General features: G+C 39.7%; 1 protein-coding gene across 2 annotated transcripts in view; it reads left to right on the plus strand.

Annotated features, from left to right (window-relative positions):
• Positions 1–21943, plus strand: part of NUP205 (nucleoporin 205) — a 119931-nt gene that overhangs the window by 54246 nt on the left and 43742 nt on the right. Inside the window, exons 14-27 of one of the 2 annotated variants that reach the window (XM_060196635.1) lie at positions 1765–1815; positions 2680–2889; positions 6827–6926; positions 7716–7853; positions 10004–10193; positions 11106–11226; positions 12583–12664; positions 13122–13286; positions 13734–13858; positions 15082–15196; positions 17687–17836; positions 18530–18604; positions 20945–21102; positions 21625–21705. In XM_060196635.1, coding sequence (XP_060052618.1) covers positions 1765–1815; positions 2680–2889; positions 6827–6926; positions 7716–7853; positions 10004–10193; positions 11106–11226; positions 12583–12664; positions 13122–13286; positions 13734–13858; positions 15082–15196; positions 17687–17836; positions 18530–18604; positions 20945–21102; positions 21625–21705 — 1761 coding nt within the window. The remainder of the gene's footprint in view (positions 1–1764; positions 1816–2679; positions 2890–6826; positions 6927–7715; positions 7854–10003; positions 10194–11105; positions 11227–12582; positions 12665–13121; positions 13287–13733; positions 13859–15081; positions 15197–17686; positions 17837–18529; positions 18605–20944; positions 21103–21624; positions 21706–21943) is intronic. The other variant, XM_060196637.1, reaches the window with a different exon arrangement.

The raw sequence follows: 21943 nt of genomic DNA on the forward strand, positions 1-21943 counted from the left end.
CAAAGCGCAAGGACCGGCGTAAGAATCCTGGTTTGAGCCCCGGCTGCCCACCTGCAGGGGAGTCGCTTCACAGGCGGTGAAGCAGGTCTGCAGGTGTGTACCTTTCTCTCTCCCCCTCTGTCTTCCCCTCCTCTCTCCATTTCTCTCTGTCCTATCTAATGACGACATCAACAACAATAATAACTACAACAACAATGAAAAACAAGGGCAACAAAAAGGGAAAATAAATAAATATAAAAAAAATAAAAAAGAAAGAAATAATTGCTGGGTGGAAAAATCTTGTGTGCCAGTTTTCTGTTGTACCAGTAATTGAAATTTTATCAGAATCAAATTTTATCTAGTATTAATAATTCCTTCCTCTTTTTTTTCTTTCTGCCAGCAGGGTTATCACTGTAATTTGGAACCCTCACAGAATCCACTGCTCCTGGTAGCCAGTTTTTCCTTTTCTTCTTTTCCTTCCTCATCTCCTTCTCTTCCTCCTTCTTTTCTTTTTCTTTTTTTTTTAATTCATTTTTTAGATAGCTATACTCTTTATTTATTTATTTATTTATTCCCTTTTGTTGCCCTTGTTGTTTTATTGTTGTAGTTATTATTGATGTCGTTGTTGTTGGATAGGACAGAGAGAAATGGAGAGAGGAGGGGAAGACAGAGAGGGGGAGAGAAAGACAGACACCTGCAGACCTGCTTCACCGCCTGTGAAGGGACCTGCCTGCAGGTGGGGAGCCGGGGTTCGAACCGGGATCCTGACGCCGGTCCTTGAGCTTAGCGCCACCTGTGCTTAACCTGCTGCGCTACAGCCCTACTCCCTTCCTCCTTCTTTTCTTTTTAATGGGATAAGACAAGAGAAAAATTAAGAGGGGAGGAGAGAGAAAGGGAGAGAAAAATAGAGATACCTGCAGACCTGCTTCACTGCTTGTGAAGCTTGCCTCCCAGCAGTGCAGCTGGGGAGTGGAGGCTTGAACCTGGGTCCTTGTGCATTGTAAAGTGTATGCTCAGCTAGGTGCTCCCCTGCCTTGCCTTGGTATTAGAAATACCAAGTTTCTTTCTTTTTTATTTTTTATTTTTATTTATTTATTTATTTTTCCTCCAGGGTTATTGCTGGGCTCAGTGCCTGCACCATGAATCCACTGCTCCTGGAGGCCATTTTTTCCCCTTTTTTGTTGCTCTTGCTGTTGTAGCCTCGTTGTGGTTATTATTATTGCCATTGTTGATGTTGTTCATTGTTGGATAGGACAGAGAGAAATGGAGAGAGGAGGGGAAGACAGAGGGGGAGAGAAAGATAAACACCTGCAGACCTGCTTCACTGTCTGTGAAGCGACTCCCCTGTAGGTGGGGAGCCAGGGGCTCGAACCGGGATCCTTATGCCGGTCCTTGCACTTTGCGCCACATGCGCTTTAAACCACTGTGTCACCGGCCGACCCCCAGAAATACCAAGTTTCGAATGAGAGTCTATTAAGGACTTGTTTCTTTATTTATTTTGACAGGACGGAGAGAAATTGAGAGGATGGGGAGGGAGAGAGGGAGAGAGATAGGCACCTGCACACCTGCTTCACCTTTGCAGCGGGGGAGTAGGGGCTCGAACCCGAGTCTTTGCACTTGGTGATATGTGTGCTCAACAGGATGCACCACCGCCTGGCCCCCAAGGACATTTTGATTGATAACATGAGATATGATGGGTAAGGTTTGTGGCTAGAATTTATGAAGTTCTTACTGTTCATTGATGGCTAAACAATGCTCCTAACATATAATTCTTATTTTTTAAAGATACTTCAGACTGTAAGAGCTCCAAGTCAGAGGCAAGCTATTGGTATTGAGGTAATACTTTTTTTTTTTAACCTTAAATAGTGGTTTTTCTTTTTACCTTAAATAGTGATCACTACAAGTTAATAGGAGTGTACATAAACACCATTCCTACCACCCAAAGTCCTTTTACCTTAAATGCTGTTTTTTTCATTCATCTAATCATAAAAATGATTATTAAGTTCTAAGACATTTAAAAAAATGTTTTATTACCTTTATTTATTGGATAGAGACAGAAATAGAGAGGGTAGGGGGAGGTAGAGAGGGAGAGAGAAAGAGAGACACCTGTAGCCCTGCTTCACTTGCAAAGTTTTCCCCTTGCAGGTGGGGACCAGAGGCTCGAACCTGGGTCCTTGTGCATTGTAACATGTGCGCTCAACCAGGTCCGCCACCACCTGGCCCCTCAACATTTTAAACTTTTGTATTTTTATTTGAAAGATTTTCAGGCCAGGTTAAAGTAGAGATAGAAGTTTAAATTAAAGGAGTGAAAACACTTGTTTCCAGACTTGAAAAGGAAGTTTAATGGAAGCCATACAAATTGAATGTTTAGTTTCAGTTCAATTTAATTAGGTGACTTGGATCAACTTGAAATGAAATTTGACTAGTTTCAGTTTCTTCTTTTTCTCTATGCTCCCTCTCTTAAAAACTACAATAGCTATTTTTAATTCAAAGTGGGGAGCAATAATTGGGAATTTAAACTTTTCCCATTTAATTAATCTAGAGTCATGTAATACTTCTGTGTCTTTTCCTTTAGGTGACAAATGCCAGTATTTGTTATGGTGTGGTGTGGTAGCAGTATTAATGAGTTCATTTCTTTAAAAAGCTTTGTGGTTTATTGCTGAGAGCTTTATCTCACTATGTTTTCTTTCTTTTGGAAAGGTTGAACTAAATGAAATCGAATCCCGCTGTGAAGAATACCCATTGACTCGGGCCTTTTGCCAGCTTATTAGTACCCTTGTAGAGAGCTCATTTCCTGCTAATTTGGGCGCTGGATTGCGGCCCCCTGGCTTTGACCCTTATTTGCAGTTCCTCCGAGATTCTGTATTCCTCCGATTCCGCACAAGAGCTTACCGGAGAGCAGCTGAAAAGGTTATGTTCAGAAACTTTTTTATTCATTTACTGCTATTTCTTTCTTTTATTAAGTGTGTAAGATGCTATAAATTTAACTGTTAAAATTTAGTAAAACTCAAGGTCTTAATAGATGAACAGTCTAGTTTACATGCATTAAAATACACATGTAGGCATTAAACCACTATCACTGTCTTTAAGTATTTTTATTTATTTATTTACTTTATTTATAAAAAGCAAACACTGACAAAACCATAGGATAAGAGGGGTACTACTCCACACATTTCCCACCACCAGAACTTCATATCCCATTCCCTCCTTTGATAGCTTTCCTATTCTTTATCCCATGGGAGTATGGACCCAAGGTCATTGTGGGATGCAGAAGGTGGAAGGTCTGGCTTCTGTAATTGCTTCCCCATTGAATATGGGCGGGGTTCTGGGGAAGTGGAGCTCCAGGACACATTGGTGGGGTTGTCTGTCCGGGGAAGTCTGGTTGGCATCATGCTAGCATCTGAAACCTGGTGGCTGAAAAGAGAGTTAACATATAAAGCCAAACAAATTGTTGATTAATCATAAACCTAAAGGCTGGAATAGTGGAGATGAAGAGTTGGGGGGGGGGGTTTCCTCTGTTTTGTAGATAGCTAGTAGGCATATTTTAGTTACATTCCAAAGGGCCTGTGGCTATACTCCCCCTCCTCCTCAAGCCTGCACAATGAACCTGGGGCTTCGTGCCTGCACAGTGAACCTACTGTGTCTGGCAGTCATATTTTTCCTTTTTTTTTTCTTATTAGACAGGACAGAGAAAATGTAAAGGGAGGGAGAGAGAAACAATTGCAGACTTGGTCTGCTACTTGTGAAACTTCCCTGCTGCAGGTGGGATGCAGGGGTTCAAACCCAGGTCCTTGCACGTGATAATGTGTGCTCTCAACCAGGCTCACCGCCACCTGGCCCTACCACAGGCTTTTTTTTTAAGTATTTATTTATTCATGAGAAAGATAGGAGAGAAAGAACCAGACATCACTCTGGTACATGTGCTGCCGGGGATCGTACTCAGGACCTCATAGTTGAGAATCCACTGTTTTATCCTTTACCCTACTACAGGCTTTTGAAGTATTTTTCAGCAATGCACATCTGTCTATATGTTAGGCACTGCTGCTGCTCTGGCTCCTATTGATTTCAATTCCACCTCTATATGTTTACCCCAGAAATCCCCTTGGCTCTATTAATTCATTTCACTTCCATATCTTGCTTGGCATTAATTATACACTGTACTTTAAAAGCTTGTTATTTTTGTGATAGTGAGATAGATAGCTGGAGCTCGAGCACACTACTGTATACTCTGGTATATGGCCGCAGGGGTTAAAGCTGGGCCTGAGGGCACGCATATCCTGTACTCCAGATCTGAGCTATCTTTTTGACCCCATATGCTATACTTTAGAGTTCTAGTTTCTCACAAAAGCAGTCTTTTGGAACTTAGAGGTAGTATGCTCATCAATCCTAAATTCTGTTATGTAGTGATAATGGCATTTAATGAAGTTACTTCTTTGTTGGATAACGATAGCCAGAAATCGAGACGGAAAGGGGAAGAGAGACAAAGAGACACCTGCTTTATCACTTGCAAAACTTCTCCCCTGTAGGTGGGGACTGGGTGCTCAAACCTGGGTCCTTGCACACTATAACATATGCAGTCAACCAGGTGCGCCACCCCACCCCACCCCCCGCTCCAATGCCATTTTTTTTTTTGTTATTCAAATAAATGTTCTTAAATATTTTGGAGGGTGGAGGTAGGTATCATAATAGTTATACAAAGAGACTCTCAGGCCTGAGGCTCCAAAGTGGCATGTTCAATCCTCCACACCACCATAAACTAGATTTAAAAAAAAAAAAAGAAATTTGGAAAATAATGAGAGATGCACAGAGAGAAAGAGAGAGACACCAAAATACTGTTCAGCTCTGGCTTATGCTGGTGCTATGGATCGAACCTGGGACCTTGGATCCTTAGACATGAAAATCTTTTGCGTAATCATTACGCTGTCTGCTCAGTTCATGTGACTAGTTTATAAATTAAAATAAAAAAATCTTGTAGACACCTGTCACAAGGAGATGAGAAATTGTACCTGTGTCAACTACTGTACTATAAACCATTAACTTCCTGATAAAATTATTTTAAAAATCACATTAGTAATTCACAAACTCAGCTTTGATAAAAACTATGTGTGGTGGAAATGATGGGTTTTTTTTTAGAGATTCTGAGAGAAGTTTCCTCTTGTGTCCTGGGGATCACACCTAGGTCACAGACATGGCAAAGCTAACATATTTCCAGATGAGCTCTCTTGCTGACCCTAGAAAAAAATTAAAATTATTCAGGGGAGTTGGGCAGTAGTGCAGCGGGTTAAACGCATGTGGTGCAAAGCACAAGGACCAGCGTAAGTATCCTGGTTCGAGCCCCAGCTCCCCACCTGCAGGGGGTAGCTTCACAAGAGGTGAAGCAGGTCTGCAGGTGTCTCTCTTTCTCTCCCCCTCTCTGTCCTCCCCATCTCTCTTGATTCCTCTCTGTCCTATCCATCAAGGATGATGTCAGTGACAAGAATAATAACTACAACAATAAAAAAAATTACTCAGTCTACAATTACCAAACGTAGCCTCATTTAATTTTGTGCTGTGTGCTTTTTAAAACAACTTCAAAATTTTACTGTCTGTGTTTTTCTTTTTATGAATATTTCTTGTATTTACATGTTTTAAAAAGATGTAAAATATTTTATTATTTTTATTATTTGTTTTGGACAGAGACTGATAGAGAAAGGGAAGATAGGGGGAGGAGGGAGAGAGACACCTGCAGCAGTGTTTCACTGCTCATGAAGCTTTGTCCCTGCAGGTGGGCACTGGGGACTTGAACCTGGGTCCTTGTGCACTGTTATGAGTGCACTCTACCAAGTGTGACACCACCCAGCCCCCTACTTACTGTTTTTCAATTAAAAAAAGACACAGTAAGAGAAAGAGAGACAGAAAGACAGACAGACTGACTAGAGCATAGCTCTGGCTTAAGTGTTGTTGGGGATTGACCCTAGGAACTTGGAGCTTCAGGCAGAAAAGTCATCTGCATAATTCTTATGCTATCTCCACAGCCCTAAAAATATTTATTTGTATTTATATATTGCATAGAGACAGAGATAAATTCGGAGGGAGATAGGAAGAGAGACAGAGACACCTGCAGCCCTGCCCCACCACTCATGAAGCTTTCCTCCTGCAAGTGGGAACCGGGAGCTTGAACCAAGGTCCTTGCACACTATAATAATGTGCATGCTTTACCAGGTGCACCACCTGGCCCCCCAAATATTTTTTCAACAAAGAGATGATAAAAGGCTCATTTGGGGCAAGCCTGTGCTGATTGTGTTTTCTTTGACTCAAACTGTGGACTAAAGCCCTGGTCTGAGAATTAGATGCTCAGCTCCCAGCACGCTTGCTGCCAAGCTTTCTGTTCTTAGAGAAGTCATTCACTCTGAGCTTTACTTCCCTTACCTGTGCAAAAAGGGTAATTAGACAAGATGAGTTTTCAGTTTCTTTCCAGCTGAGGTTCTCAACGAAAATGTGATAGATACATTTGACACTTTGGAGAAGTCTGCTAATTATAATTGACTACAGCTATATGCCAAATGCTTTCAATTAAATGATAAAGCCCAAATATCTGGCATAGAAATGTCTCATTAAGAGTAATGCTTTCAAGAAAAAAAAAAGAGAATATAATGTTTTCATAAATGTCATACTTTGAAACATTAGCCAACCTGTTAGTCCTCAGCAAAATAGAGGAGAATGAATAGATATTTCCATATTACTTAGCATAAATTAAGTGGATGGAAAAACTGTTTTCTGGAGAAAAGTAGGAGGAATAAAAAGTAATTTACAGGGCTATTACTTTTAGCTGTTATAATGTCACTGAATTATTGGTGTCTTTCTCTAGTGGGAAGTCGCTGAGGTTGTTTTGGAGGTGTTGCATAAACTGCTCAGAGATTACGAGCCTCAACTTGAAGATTTTATAGACCAGTTTGTGGAACTACAAGGTAACATTCTGTCACTTGCAAATAAAGCTCAAGTCTTTATGAAGCTCATTTTAATTGATATATTATATGCAAGATATAAATGACTTCTGCTTGTAAGTTAAATTAGAATTTATTTTGCTCTCTCATTGTCCTTCCTAGCCATTTCAGTTATCCTCTGTCTCTTTCTTTTTTTTTTTAACTGTTTTTTTTTTTGTTTGTTTGTTTCCCACTTCCATATGTGGATATTAAAGGTTTTTTTTTTTTTTTTTTGCCTCCAGGATTATTGCTAGGACTCAGTGCCTGCACTACGAATCCACTGCTCCTGGCTGTCATTTTTTTCCATTTTATTGGATAGGACAGAAATTGAGAGGGGATGGGAAGATAGGTAAGGAGAGAGAAAGATAGAACACCTGAAGACCTCCTTCACCGCTTGTTAGGTGTCCCCTCTGCAGGTGGGGATCCAGGGGCTTGAACAAGGATTCTTCCACGGGTCCTTGTGCTTTGTACTATGTGCACTTAACCCAGTGCACCAGCGCCTAGCCCCTCAGTTATTCTCAATAAGTATAATCTTACTAAGTGGATGATCAAGACCACTGCTTTATGGATTCTCTAATGAGTTAACATGGAACAGGAGCTTTGTGCACATGATTGATTTTGGACACTGTCACTGTGTATAGTTTGTACCACTATTTCTAAATCGAAGCTTACCTTTATTTAGATCCCATTTACTTAACTAATCTAATGCAAATAAAAAAATGTGACAAAACCATGAATTCACCGTCTCTTTGGACTATGTTGTGTGCTATTTAGGAGAAGAAATCATAGCCTATAAGCCTCCGGGATTTAGTCTGATGTATCATCTCCTGAATGAGTCCCCCATGTTGGAGCTTGCCCTCAGCCTGCTGGAAGAAGGCGTCAAGCAGCTTGACACCTACGCTCCTTTCCCTGGTATGTGCCGCCTTATATGTCTTATGTCTGGTAAACAATTTTGATATTTTCTGTTATTTGTCAACTAAGTGTTTGAAATGCATGCTTTTTTTTTTTTTTTAAAGTTTCTTGAGTTTTTCTGTAGTTCATAAAATATAAAATATATTGAAAGGGAAACAGCCTAGTGTACAGAAACTATAACTGTCTGGTTATAGGGCCATTTATAGGTAATTATACTTTTTACTTTAACATGAGTAACTTAAATGTTTATTTGTTTTATTTCCCCCACAATACTTCTAAAAGCACTTAGAATGTGCCTGATACACTATATTCAATAAACTTCATATAATATTGTTACTAATACTAACTATATTAGCTACTTACTATACATTTGGTGCCTTTGAAAGCATATTATACAAATTAAGTCAGTTTGCTGGGCTAGAGGCTGGGCAGTTGTGCACCAAGTAGAGGGCAAGCATTACCATGCATAAGGACTTAGGTTCAAGACCCTGGTCCCTCCCTACCTACAGGATGGGCTGTGGGGGACTTCATGAGTGGTAGAGCAATGCTGCTCGTGTCTCTTTCTCCCTCTCTTATTCCCCCTTCCCTCTATCTCTGTTTCTATAAAAATAGTAGGAGGAGGGGGAGATTGCTAGGCTAGCAGGCTGGTTCTGCTGGGAGGTGGGCTGTGTAGCCATATGTATGCCCTATTTAGAGCCTGGCCCCCAGGCTTCTTCCACTGTTGGAAGAACGGTTGGTGCTGTGGTGCCTTTCTCTCTCTCCCTCTGTCTGTCTCTATATGGAAAAGTTGATCTGGAGCAATAAAACTCTGGCGATGGCAAAAAAGCAAAAAACATTTAATTTGTTCAGAAATTGTATGTGGTTTCTGTTGCTGTTTCCATTAACATAGTGGTTTCACATCTTTCCCCAGTTAAATGCTAGTGCTGTGATTTGAATCTAGGAAGTTGGGATCCAAAGCCAATGAGTTTTCAGTTTGAATGAATTTGGGGTTATAGATGTTTCTTCATTTTACCAGAGCATTGCCCAGTCCTGGTTTATGGTGGTCTGGGGGATTGAACCTGGGACTTTGGAGCCTCAGGCAGGAGAGTCTGTTTGCCTCACCATTATGTTATCTACCCCATACCCCTTACTTAACCAGGGTTATCACTGAGACTTGGTGCCTGTGTGATGAATTCATTACTCCTGGTGGTCCTTTTTTTTTTTTCTTTTTATTTGAGAGAACTTGAGAGGGATTGGGGAGATGAAGATGCAGTGAGAGAGTCGCCTGCAGCACTTCTTAACCGTTTGTGAAGCAACCCAGTAGGTGGGGACCGGATGTTTGAACGTATGTCCTCATCTAGGTGCACCACTATTTAGCCCTCTTTTCCTCCTAATTTTTTCACAATGAATCTATCCTCTAAATCAGTTTATGTATTATTTATTGTTATGTTTTGTTTTTAACCAGAGCACTGCTCAGCTCTGGCTAGTGGTGGTGCAGAGACTTGAACCTGGGACTTTGGAGCCTCAGGCATGAAGTCTGTTTGCATAACCACTATGCTATCTACCCACTGCCCCTAAATCAGTTTCTCAGCCTGAGTTGGGATGAATTAGTTTCATGCTATATTATAGGGGCTATCCTCTGTGTTCTAAGCCTCTACCCACTAGAGATCTCTAGTACTTCCCCAGTTACGACAACCAAAAATGTTCCCAGATATTGCCAGATATGCCTAGGCAGAAAATCGCTCCTATTTGAGACCTGTTGATCAAAATAATCAGAGAAAATACAGACAAAATGAATCTGAAGCCATAATTGCATGAGTGAGTGTTTCTGTGATTCTAGCTGAAAGTTTCAAAACTTTAGGGGTTTTATATTCTTTATCTTGTCAAGATTTAACTATGTGTGGGGCAGGTGGTGGTATTAAGCACATGTATTACCAAGCATAAGGACCCAGGTTAGAGCCTCTGCTTGCTACCTGCAGGGAGTCTGCTTCACGAGTGATGAAGCAGGTCTACAGGTGTCTTATCTTTCTCCCCCTCTTTATTTTCCTGTCCTGTCTCCATTTTTCTCTGTCCTATCTAGTAAAACTTAGAGGGACACAAAAAGAAAAGAAAAAAAAATCAGTTTCTAAGATTCTTATAGAACTTTCTAAGTTTCAATTTTTGGTTTATAGGAAAGAAGCACTTGGAGAAAGCAGTACAGCATTGCCTTGCACTTCTCAATCTTACTCTGCAAAAAGAAAACCTCTTTATGGACCTTCTAAGAGAGAGTCAATTGGCTCTAATAGTATCTCCTTTAGAACAGCTACTACAGGGAATCAACCCAAGAACCAAGAAGGCAGACAATGTGGTGAACATTGCCAGGTATGTTTATCGTACATGAAAAGTGATTCAGGTGATCATTCTGGCTTTGATTTCAAATCCTGGTCGGGCTTACTAATATTACATATACATATATACATATACATATCCTGTCAAAATTTGACTATATGGGGGCCAGGCAGTGAGGGAGGCTAGTTTTAGTCTTAGGGCATTCCTCTTAATTTGATTGACACGTTGTTTTTGCTGAATTCAGATATTACTGTATGAATTTTGAAGGAACACAGTTGAACTCATAAAGGACTCTGTCTAGAAAAAGAGAGAAAGAGAACCCCTTAAAAAAAAAGAAAAGAGAACCCCTTTTCTAACTTATGCAGTGGTGCTATATGGGGAGAAGTCCTGATTCTAAGAGTTCTTTCTTGAGAATAGTGAGAAGCCAAAAATTCTATTGCATTGCTCCTCAAATGTTTTTTTTTTTGTTATTGTTTGTCTTTTTAAAAATATTTATTTACTTATTTATTCCCTTTTGTTGCCCTTGTTGTTTTATTGTTGTAGTTATTATTGTTATTGATGTTGTTGGATAGGACAGAGAGAAATGGAGAGAGGAGGGGAAGACAGAGAGGGGGGAGAGAAAGATAGACACCTGCAGACCTGCTTCACCGCTTGTGAAGTGACTCCCCTGCAGGTGGGGAGCTGAGGGGCTCGAACCGGGATCCTTACACCGTTCCTTGTGCTTTGCGCCACCTGCGCTTAACCCGCTGTGCTACCGCCCGACTCCCTATTGTTTGTCTTTAATTTTTTATTTATTACTAATGAAAAAGATAGGAAGAGAGATAAAGACCTAGATATCACTCTGGTACCTGTGCTGCCGGGAACTGAATTGGGACCTCATGCTTGAGGGTCCAGTGCTTTTTCCACTGTGCCACCTCCTGGACTCTGTGTTCTCTTATTTTGAAGGTACTTATATCATGGCAATACTAATCCGGAACTGGCTTTTGAGAGTGCCAAGATCCTCTGTTGTATTTCATGCAACTCTAACATTCAGATAAAATTGGTTGGAGATTTTACACATGACCAGGTAATTGATTTTGCTCTTTCTTTTGTTCATTCTGATAGAAGTCACTGTATGATTCCACTGCACCTGGGTCAATCTTTTTATTCTTTTTATTTCAGGTAGGGAGGGGGGTGAGGAGAGAGAAGGAATGAGGGAGGAGAAGCACCACAGCACTGCTCCACCATTCATGCAACTTTCTCTGGTGAAATAGATGGCCCTCTCATGTGGTGCTCAGGTTCAAACCCAGGTGGGCTGTTGCCCCGTGCCCTCCTTTACAGTGTTCGAAAGGGTTTTTTTTCCTGACATTTCAATGAAATGGATCTTTATTTTGTGTGTGTTGTCCTTAATATCATAGGATAGAATTCTTAACATTCCTCATTACCTACTGATGTCAATAGTGACCTCTATTGGTGATAACTCAAAATGTTCTCACCTATTACTGAGTGTCTTCCACCTAGTATCGAACCACTGTCTCTCCCCCCTTCCCACTCCCTCTCCCTCTTTCCAGGATTTCTCCTTTCAGAGCTGACTTTTTCCACATAGAGATAGAGATATAGAGACAGAGAGATAGGGAAAGAAACTCCAGCACCGAAGCTTCTTTCAATGCTCTTTGGACCAGGCTCAGACCTGGGTTGCACACATGGCAAATCACTACAAGTGAGCTGTTTCACCAGCCTGAGAACTGCTGTATAGTGAATATAAATGTCTAGTCTGGTTTTGAATGAGGCTCATGAATCCATATAGTAACAGGGATATTGAAGGTTTTAGTTTATTGGTAATTTACATTGTCATTAGCGATTTTAATACCCTATTAGATTTCCTGAGATAAATTGTATCTAATGTCAGTTCAAAAATATAAAACTGGCCATTAGTAGTATATTTCTAAAGGGAGAAAATGAGAATTCCATTTATATTTTAACTACCATGTCATGGCTTTGAATATATAATAAAGAAGTCAAAACATTTCCGTTAATCTTAAAAAAAAACTAATTTTGGAATAATTGTGTCTTTGATTATGTCTGAAAAGCTAACTGATGACAGTTTAAGGAGTTGAGGCTTCTTTTTTAAAATTTCTTTATTGGGGGATTAATGGTTTATAGTTGAAAGTAAAGTACAATAGTTGTACATGCATAACATTTCCCAGTTTTCCACATAACAATTCAACCCCCACTAGGTCCTCCTCTGCCATGATGTTCCAGACCTGAACCCCCCCTCCCACCCTAGAGTCTTACAATGGTGCAGTACACCATCGAGTTTTCTAACTACGAACCTATTTCCTTGTAACAGATTTACCTTTTTTTTAGGGACAAATGTTTGTATGTCACATAGTTTCTCTAGGATTTACAAGCTTTTTATAATTTTATTTTTAAATGGTGTCAGAGTATAAGTCAGAAGCTGATGGCTGGATTTGTGGATTGTTTGGATAGTGAAGATACAGAAGAATTTGTACGCCTGGAGGAGGGTATGTCTTTGCTCTATGTATTTTACTTAATCTGAAACTTAATGCATTAATTTTTATGAGAGGCCAGAGCACCGCTCCATCATATATGATGCCCTGTTTGTGTTTTGTCTTTCTTGTTTTAATTGAGCTCTTGAGGATCCAGCTCAGGGCCTCATACACACAATGCATGTACCTTCTCTCTGAGCCATCTCTCTGGCCACAAACACTGAGTACAAAAAAAGAAATGCTCAAAACTCTCCTGTGACATTAGAGAATTTGAGAATTCATTAGCAAATGTATATAGTTTTTAAGAAAACTTAAGGAACTTCTTGGAACAAATCTAAAAGAATAATGACAAGTCAGGTAGACTGAAATTAGAATGTGGAAATTTGGAGTACATATTTTGTATTTTAAAATTTGATGCATACTAACTTTTTATGGTTCAGTTGTTTTTATACTTTGTGATATCTGTATTAAGGGTCAGAACTTGAAAAAAAGTTAGCTGGAATCCGTCATGAGACAAGAATCCACATCTTGAATCTTCTCATCACCTCTCTGGAACGCAACCCACCCAATCTTGCTCTCTATCTGTTGGGTTTTGAATTGAAGAAACCTGTCAGTACCACAAACTTACAAGATCCAGGTATAGCTATAAAGACACATAGACCTTTGTTTCTTTTCATATCTAGTTGCTAAATTGAATTCTGGATTAGTTTGTTGTAAGAAATCAGTGTTTGAAAGAGTATAATGAGAGTTAATCTTTAGGATTTAGATCGAGTCTGGACAAACTGATCATGAGGAAATGAGTATTATATATATATTTCTTTAATTTATTTGGGGGATTAATGGTTTATAGTCAGTAGGAAAATGCAGTGGGATTTGTGGACTATCATCCCATATTCATCCCTCTTTGACTTATCTCACTTAATATAATTCCTTCTCTGTCCAAGAGTGAGGTAAAGAAAGTGAAATCACCATTTTAATAGCTATATTTTAAAGAGTATTTACAGTATAGTACATTTTTATAGAGTTTATTCTAGTCTGAGTAATTTAAGAGCCTGAATGCCAATTTGCTTTTGCTCCCACGTAGGAGTGCTTGGTTGCCCTCGGACATGCCTTCATGCCATCTTAAACATCTTGGAGAAAGGAACTGCAGGGAGAACAGGCCCTGTGGCAGTGAGAGAATCTCCTCAACTCGCTGAGCTGTGTTACCAGGTATACTGAAGGCCACTTTTGTAGTGTATGATAGAAGAAACTCAACTAGATGATCTGAAAGTACAAAAATAAAAATGAGGTAGTTTAGTAATTTGTTCTGCTTTTCCCTTAAAGTCCACAACACATAAACTTCAGGATTTCTTAAGTGTAGTAATATGCTTATCACTTGGAAAAATGGATGTGGGGAGTTGATACCTCTCTCTTTCTCTCTCTCTCTCTCTCCCCAGTAGATTTTGATATTGTAAAAAGTTTCCTATAATGTTGTGTTTCTAGCTGTTCCCAGTGAATTTGGGTCAGAAGACATCTAGTTCTCTTACCTGACTCTTCTCTTTCACCCCACTCTCCCACTCACGCCCCTCTGACCGCAGTCAGCAAAGTTGAGTTGAGGTTTATAGACAGATGCTGGCTGGAAAAGGAGGGAGTTAAGATTGATAGCAAGCTGGAGTGTGTATTATATCATCAGGGCTGGTGAGGCTACACGACCTTGAGCATATGAAGTAACTTCCTTGTTAAAGAACAACGTGCTGATTGAGAATGTAGGAATGCATGTGAAAACTCTTCTCAAGAAACAGTACTGTGCTATGAGTAATGATTAGAAGATTGATAACATGTTGAGTAATTGTGTATAATACTTACTGTTACATTTAGGGTAAGTTCAAGATTAGTTCTATACTAATGTCATCAGCACTCTTATATTCAAGTACATTTTCTTGAGTGAACGTGCCATGGGTTGCTTGTAACTGAATTCTGTTTCATAAAACATGTGTTGATCAGGTTGGGCAGTAGTGCAGCAGGTTAAGTGCATGTGGCTCAAAGCGCAAGGGCCAGCATAAGGATCCTGGTTCGAGCCCCGGCTTCCCACCTGCAAGAGGTCGCTTCGCAATCGGTGAAGCAGCTCTGCAGGTGTCTTTCTTTCTTCCTCTCTGTCTTCCCCTCCTCTCTCCATTTCTCTCTGTCTTATCCAACAACAACAACAGCTATGACAACAATAACAACTACAACAAGGGCAACAAAAAAATGGGAAAAATAGCCTCCAGGAACAGTGGATTTGTAGTGCAGGCACCAAGCCCCAGCAGTAACCCTGGAGGCAAAAAAAAAAAGTGTTGATCCATATTACTTTACTTGATTGTAGTTTCTACTTAGTAGATTTATATTCACCTTTGACCTTAAAATGTATGACATTAAAAAATTTGATTTGGTGATTTCTTATTTTGATTCTTTAGGTGATATATCAGTTATGTGCTTGCTCAGACACTTCTGGTCCTACTATGCGATATTTGAGAACCAGCCAAGACTTCTTATTTTCTCAATTACAGCATTTACCTTTTTCTAACAAAGGTGGGGCACTGTTTTCTCTTATCACTCTATTACATTTGTACAGTTCATACTGAGTGGTTTTATTTATGTAACATCTGGCAATAACAGTTACAGTATTTCTGGAATTCTGTTTTCTTTAATTGGTTTTCTTTTGTAATTTGTGCTGGAGGAGTCTCATGTTTTATCCAATAGTACAAAAAATATTTATTTTTAAGAGTTTATTTTATTTCATGAGGTGAAAGTAGAGAGGAAAGTAAGAGCCCAGAGCAGTACTTTGGTATATGCAAGGATCGGACTCAGGACGTCAGGCTTGTAAGCCTAAAGCTTCACTGTGCTACCTCTTGGTTTGCTAAGATGATTTACAAATAACTTGTTAAGGATGAATTTGATCCTTCTAATAGCAAAAATTGACAACTCAGAAAAATTAGTATTTTTCCTGTTATGGTATGTGCATTTTAAGAACTTAATTTTGTTATTAGTATTAGTATTATTTTGTGACTTTTATGTTTATACAGACACAATTTTGGGTTCCAGCTTGCACACATATTAATGTTAAATAAAAATTTTCCTATTGTAGCACTCTGGGAGGTTTTTCAGTGGATAAGATACAGGACTCTGTTGAGCATGAGGTCCCATGCTTCATCCTTGGCATCAGATGTGCCAGAGGGAAGCTCTGGTTCTCTCTTTTTCATAAATAAATAATAATAAAAACAAACAAAAAAACGAAGGAACGGGGTGGGCGGTAGCATTATGTATTAAGCTCACATGGCGCAAAGCGCAAGGACCATCATAAGGATCCTGGTTCAAACCCCCAACTCCCAACCTGCAGGGGAATCACTTCACAGGTGGTGAAGCAGTTCTGCAGGTGTCTATCTTTCTCTCCCCCTCTGTCTTCCCTTCCTCTCTTGACTTCTTTCTGTCCTATTCAACAATAATGACAGCAATGACACAATAACAATAATAAAGAGAAGAGAAACAAAAATGGGGAAAAAATGGCTTCCAGGAGCAGTGGATTCATAGTGCAGGCACCGAGTCCCAGCAATAACCCTGGAGGCAAAAAAAAGAAGAAGAAGATACTCCTGGGTTGCAAAGATAATATACTGTTATGCAGAAGACTTTTATGCCTATTGCTTTGAGTTCTAAGGTTCACCCCTCAGCACCCTTAAGCCAGAGCTGAGCAATGCTCTGGGGGGGGTCTCACTTTCTCTCTCTCCACCTACTTCCCTTCCTGCCCCCCCCTCTTTTCTCTTTCTCTATTTTTCTCTATATATCTTTTTCACTTAAATAAAATTTTAAAATTACTGTGAAGTATCTGGAAGGCAGCTCAGTGGATAAAGCACTGGACTCTCAATTTCGGGATTCTGAGTTCAATCCCTGGCAGCACATCTACCAGAGTGATGGCTCGGTTTTTTCTCTCCTATCTTTCTTATTAACAAATGAATAAAATCTTTAAAAAACTATTTTAAAAAAATTATAGTGCTTCATCTAGATTCTATGTTACTATTAAACAAACAAAAAAAGACTAATTCTCAGCCCTAACTATATGTTAAACCATATAGTTTAAATTATATGATTAATTTAAGAGCTATCATAATCTCAGGTTCAGTCCTCCACCACTACCAAATGCCAGAGCTCAGGAGTACTCTGGTTAAAAAAACAAACAAGGGGAGCCGGGCGGTGGCACTGGGGACTAAGCGCATATGGCAGAAAGCACGCGGACCAGCATCAGGATCCCAGTTCGAGCCTCCGGCTCCCTACCTGCAGGGGAGTCGCTTCACAGGTGGTGAAGCAGGTCTACAGGTGTCTGTCTTTCTCTCCCCCTCTGTCTTCCCCCCTCTCGATTTCCCTCTGTCCTAGCCAACAACAACAACAACAGCAGTAACAACAACAATAATAACAACAGTGATAAATAACAAAGGCAACAAAAGGGAAAAAAAAACCCAAACAAGGATGAGGGTAGATAGCGTAATGGGGTGGGGGTAGATAACATAATGGTTATACAAAAAGACTCATGCCTGAGCCACAACAGAGTCCCAGGTTCAATTCCCTGCACCACATAAACCAGAGTTAAGCAGTGCTCTGGTAAAATAATAATAATAATAAAATGCTATCATAAAAATATTAAAATTGAAACTAATTTCCTCATTTAATTTTTTCACTTGTGAAATAAAAATCAAAGTGGTTTTATAATAAGTTAAATATATTAGAGTTACTTTGATTTTTAACTATTAATTTTTCTACTAATGTCAGAGTGACAGACTCAGAAGTCTAGATCTTTGCAAAGTTATCCTAGAAATGGCAACTTTATTCTTTTTTGTTTGCTCATCTTTTATCTATTAACTTACTCTCCTTTGGCATCTTTCTGTATAAATTTTACTGAGTACTAAATTAGTATGTTTCAGATTTTTAGAAATAACTGACAATATCAGAAAACGAAACTATGGAATTTAGGTCTTCTCTGATACTGCATTGTTTCTCTTGGAAAGTAAACTTAACACGTTTAACTTCTAGAGTATGAGATATCTATGCTGAACCAAATGTCGTGGCTGATGAAGACTGCCTCCATAGAACTAAGGGTGACCTCTCTGAACCGTCAACGGTCACATACTCAGAGGCTCCTGCATCTCTTACTGGATGACATGCCAGTGAAACCCTACTCAGGTGACCGTGTGAATGTTGGTGCTTGTTTTATTGCGCTGCTGAGTTGTCTGTGTGAAACGCAAGCATAACTCTTGAGTTCTGTGCTTAGTTTGTGGTTACAGGACAAATAATTCCTGTGTGTCTTTAGAGTTTATTTCCCTTAAACATACACATTTTCAGTCATCCCATACTTGTCTTTCTGTTATTTTTTGAAGGATCTTTATTACACAGTGTCCATATATACATATACTTCATGGAGTTTGATACTCTGAACCAGATATTTTAGCGAGTATTATACATGCAAAGGAAACACAAGCAGTATCATAGCAGTGGCCCCATTGCATCCTGCCTTTTTGGAGTTCTGATTTCACTTACAGTTGTGAAGTGGATCCCATAGGAAGACAAAGTCCTACCTGATCTATGCATTTTAATTATTCATTTGCAAATAATATTTGACCTAGAAATAGCATATTTATGATTGTTATTTTCAAATAAATTTTATTACTTTAAAAAAATTTCGATTGGGTGGATTAATAGTTTACAGTAAATACAGTTTTTGGTACGTGTGTAAAATTTGTTTTCTGCAGGACACTCACCTTCAGACAAGCTCCCCCACCATTTTGCCGTAGGACCTGAAAGTCTTGCCCTCCCCACATACTCCCTGGCCCCACCCTTTACTTTGCTTTTCTTACTTATCACTGTTGTTACTCTTAGTAGATGGTGAAGGAGGCATAGAAGATGAAAATAGGTCTGTCTCTGGATTTCTTCATTTTGACACTTCTACAAAAGGTAAAGGTCTTTGAGTTTGTAATTAAGTTATATTAAATTATTTAAAACTCCAAGAAATAATACAGTTCTACAATAAATATAAGAGATAACTGCAGATTTTGAAGTAATATGAAAAAGTTATATAGCTGGTATTAAAAACTATATAGCATCCAAGGAGATAAAGTAGAACTTGTAAGCACGACGTCCCAAGTTCAGTCTGAGGCAGACAGGCACTACACTGCATATCTTGGTTTGATGCACTGGTTTTCACTCTGTCTTTCATCAGTAAATTAATAAGAAAAAGAATAGCTTTGCCATTTGATGGTGGTGATTATTATTTGATAGGACAGAGAGAAACTGAAAGTGACGGGCTTAATAGTGAGGAAGAGAGACACTTGTAGCACTGCTTATGAAGCTTCCCCTTTGCAAGTAGGGGCTGGGGGTTTGAACTTGGGTCTTTCCCCATGGTACTATGTGCTCGACAACTAGCTATTTGAAAAAAAAAATTATAACTATGATGATTTTTTTTTTTCATTGTATAGGGACAGAAATCAAGAGGGGAGGAGGGAGAAAGAATAACACCTGTAGCACTGTTTCACTGCTTGTGAAGCTTTCCTTCTGCAGGTGGGGACTAGGGGCTTGAACTTGGGTCCTTGCACATTGTAACATGTTTGGTCAACTGGATGAGCCACCACCCATCCCTAAGCAAATTATTATTATTATTATCAGCATTTAATATATTTATTTATTTCGAATAGAGGCAGAGAAGGAAGGGGAGGAGAGACACCTGCAGCTCTGCTTTACCTCTTGTAACCTGGGGCTTGAACCTGAGTCCTTGGACACTGTAATGAGTATTCAACCAGATGTGCCACCACCCAGCCCCAAAATTATTATTTTTTTAATTTAATTTTTTTTTTATTTAAGAAAGGATTAATTAACAAAACCATAGGGTAGGAGGGGTACAACTCCACACAATTCCCACCACCCAATCTCCATATCCCACCCCCTCCCCTAATAGCTTTCCCATTCTCTATCCCTCTGGGAGCATGGACCCAGGGTCATTGTGGGTTGCAGAAGGTAGAAGGTCTGGCTTCTGTAATTGCTTCCCCGCTGAACATGGGCGTTGACTGGTCGGTCCATACTCCCAGTCTGCCTCTCTCTTTCCCTAGTAGGGTGGGTCTCTGGGGAAGCTGAGCTCCAGGACACATTGGTGGGGTCTTCAATCCAGGGAAGCCTGGCCAGCATCCTGATGGCATCTGGAACCTGGTGACTGAAAAGAGAGTTAACATACGAAGCCAAACAAATTGTTGAGCAATCATGGACCCAAAGCTTGGAATAGTGGAGAGGAAGTATTAGGGAGGTACTCACTGCAAACTCTAGTGTACTTCTGCTTTCAGGGATATATTTTGCAGTAGTTTATGGATACGTGTGAACATATGCTCTCTCTCACAGAAACTGGTGTATATCTAGGTTTTGGGACTTTGTTAGAAAGTGAACTACCGGAGATGAAAGTAGAGTATACTATGAAAGGAAAGGTCTCACCTGAGTAATGAAGCTGAAGGGTTGTCATTCCACACCTGAAGTCTCTGGACACAGTCTGAAGTGAAGCATGTTGAGGTGGCAATCGTTGCATTGGTTCAAAATTATTTTTTTAATGACTTTTTTTTTTTTAACTTAGGAACCTTGGATGTGGCACAGTAAATAAAAGTTTGGATTCTTAAGCAGGAGGGTCAAAGTTTACTCCCTGGCATCATGTGTGCCATAGTGCTGCTCAAGTTCTCTCTTCCTCCTTTTCTCTCCCTCTCTCTTCCTAATTAATGAATAAAGAAATCTAAATATATATATATATAGTCAGAGTGAGAGAGAGAAAGGACCAGTGCGTGACTTACACAAACATGATACCAGCGAGTAGAGTAACAAGAGTAGTACTCTTGTTCTTGAGTCTAATGCCTTATGTACTGTGCCACCTCCGGAGTGCAGAGCAGCTACATACATAGTTTATTATTAGATGGAGACAGAAATTGAAAGGAAAGGGGGAGGGAGAGAAACAGAGACACCTGCAGCACTGCTTTACCACTTGTGAAGCTTTCCCCCTGAAGGTAGGGACCAGGGGCTTGAACCTGAGTCCTAGTACACTAGAATGTATGTGTTTAATTAGATGTGCCACCACCTGGTCCCAGAGAAGTTATTTTTGCAAACGTATGTATTATAACTGAAGTCAAATTTAGATTTCAACAAAGTCTCCCATTTCTAGATGTATGCCCTTTCTGAGAACATGGCACTATCTTTGAGAATGAACGGGGTCTGATGGTTTGCTATTGTTCAGCATCCTAAGAAAAATCAACTGCTTTTTATTTCCAGTACGAAGGAAAATTCTTAGTATTCTTGACTCAATTGACTTCAGTCAGGAGATCCCTGAACCTTTGCAGTTGGATTTCTTTGATCGGGCCCAGATTGAACAGGTCATTGCTAACTGTGAACACAAGAATTTGCGGGGACAGACGGTCTGCAACGTCAAGGTGAGGACTGTTAGAGATTGTGCGTGGTATCCAGTGGTTTAGATACCGAGTCAGCAGAAGAAACAGACATACATTATTTTTTCTCATAAGTGTATTGATTTATTGGACTATGACTTTGATTTTTTAGACAGACACATAAAACTGAATATATCACACTAACTTATCCCCTTTAAAAATCTCACATTCCTCTTTGTAGTCACTAAATAATGTTATAACTAAGAAGGGCTTCAACTGTTTCTCCCTTTACAAAGTAAAGCTTATAGCGGGGCTTTATTTGTACTAGCAGAAGATATCCAGGACCTTTGTGCCAATTTCATGGCATAGAGGCTCCTTGGTACTGTGCTTAGGAGTCTGATGGATAACTAATGATTTTGACAAGAAATGAAGCAGTGTCACTGTGTGGTCATACAGGATACTGTTTTCTTGGGAAGTATGGTAATTATAACTAGTTACCATTGTAACTTGCAGTACTACTAGCAGTTGGCTGAAACGCTCTCATTTTTCTCTTTCCCATATATCTAGCTTCTTCACAGGGTTCTTGTAGCTGAGGTAAATGCCCTTCAGGGCATGGCAGCCATAGGACAGAGACCTCTGCTCATGGAGGTAAGCTCTTGACATGGTAGTTTTATACTTTGCATTGCTCTAGCTACGTCACTTACGCTCTACAAGATAAAATGGTAACTAATATTAAACCTGAACAGGATTTTTCACTTTTAACGTCATTAACTATACTGAAGTGAATGTCTAGATGCTTGACTAAGTCAGAGTATTTTCTGCCAGACTATTTAAGGATTTCAACTTTACTTTTTTTTTTTTTCCAGAGCACTGCTCAGCTCTGGCT

This window comes from Erinaceus europaeus, chromosome 8 (assembly GCF_950295315.1).
Source record: "Erinaceus europaeus chromosome 8, mEriEur2.1, whole genome shotgun sequence".
NCBI lineage: Eukaryota > Metazoa > Chordata > Mammalia > Eulipotyphla > Erinaceidae > Erinaceus > Erinaceus europaeus.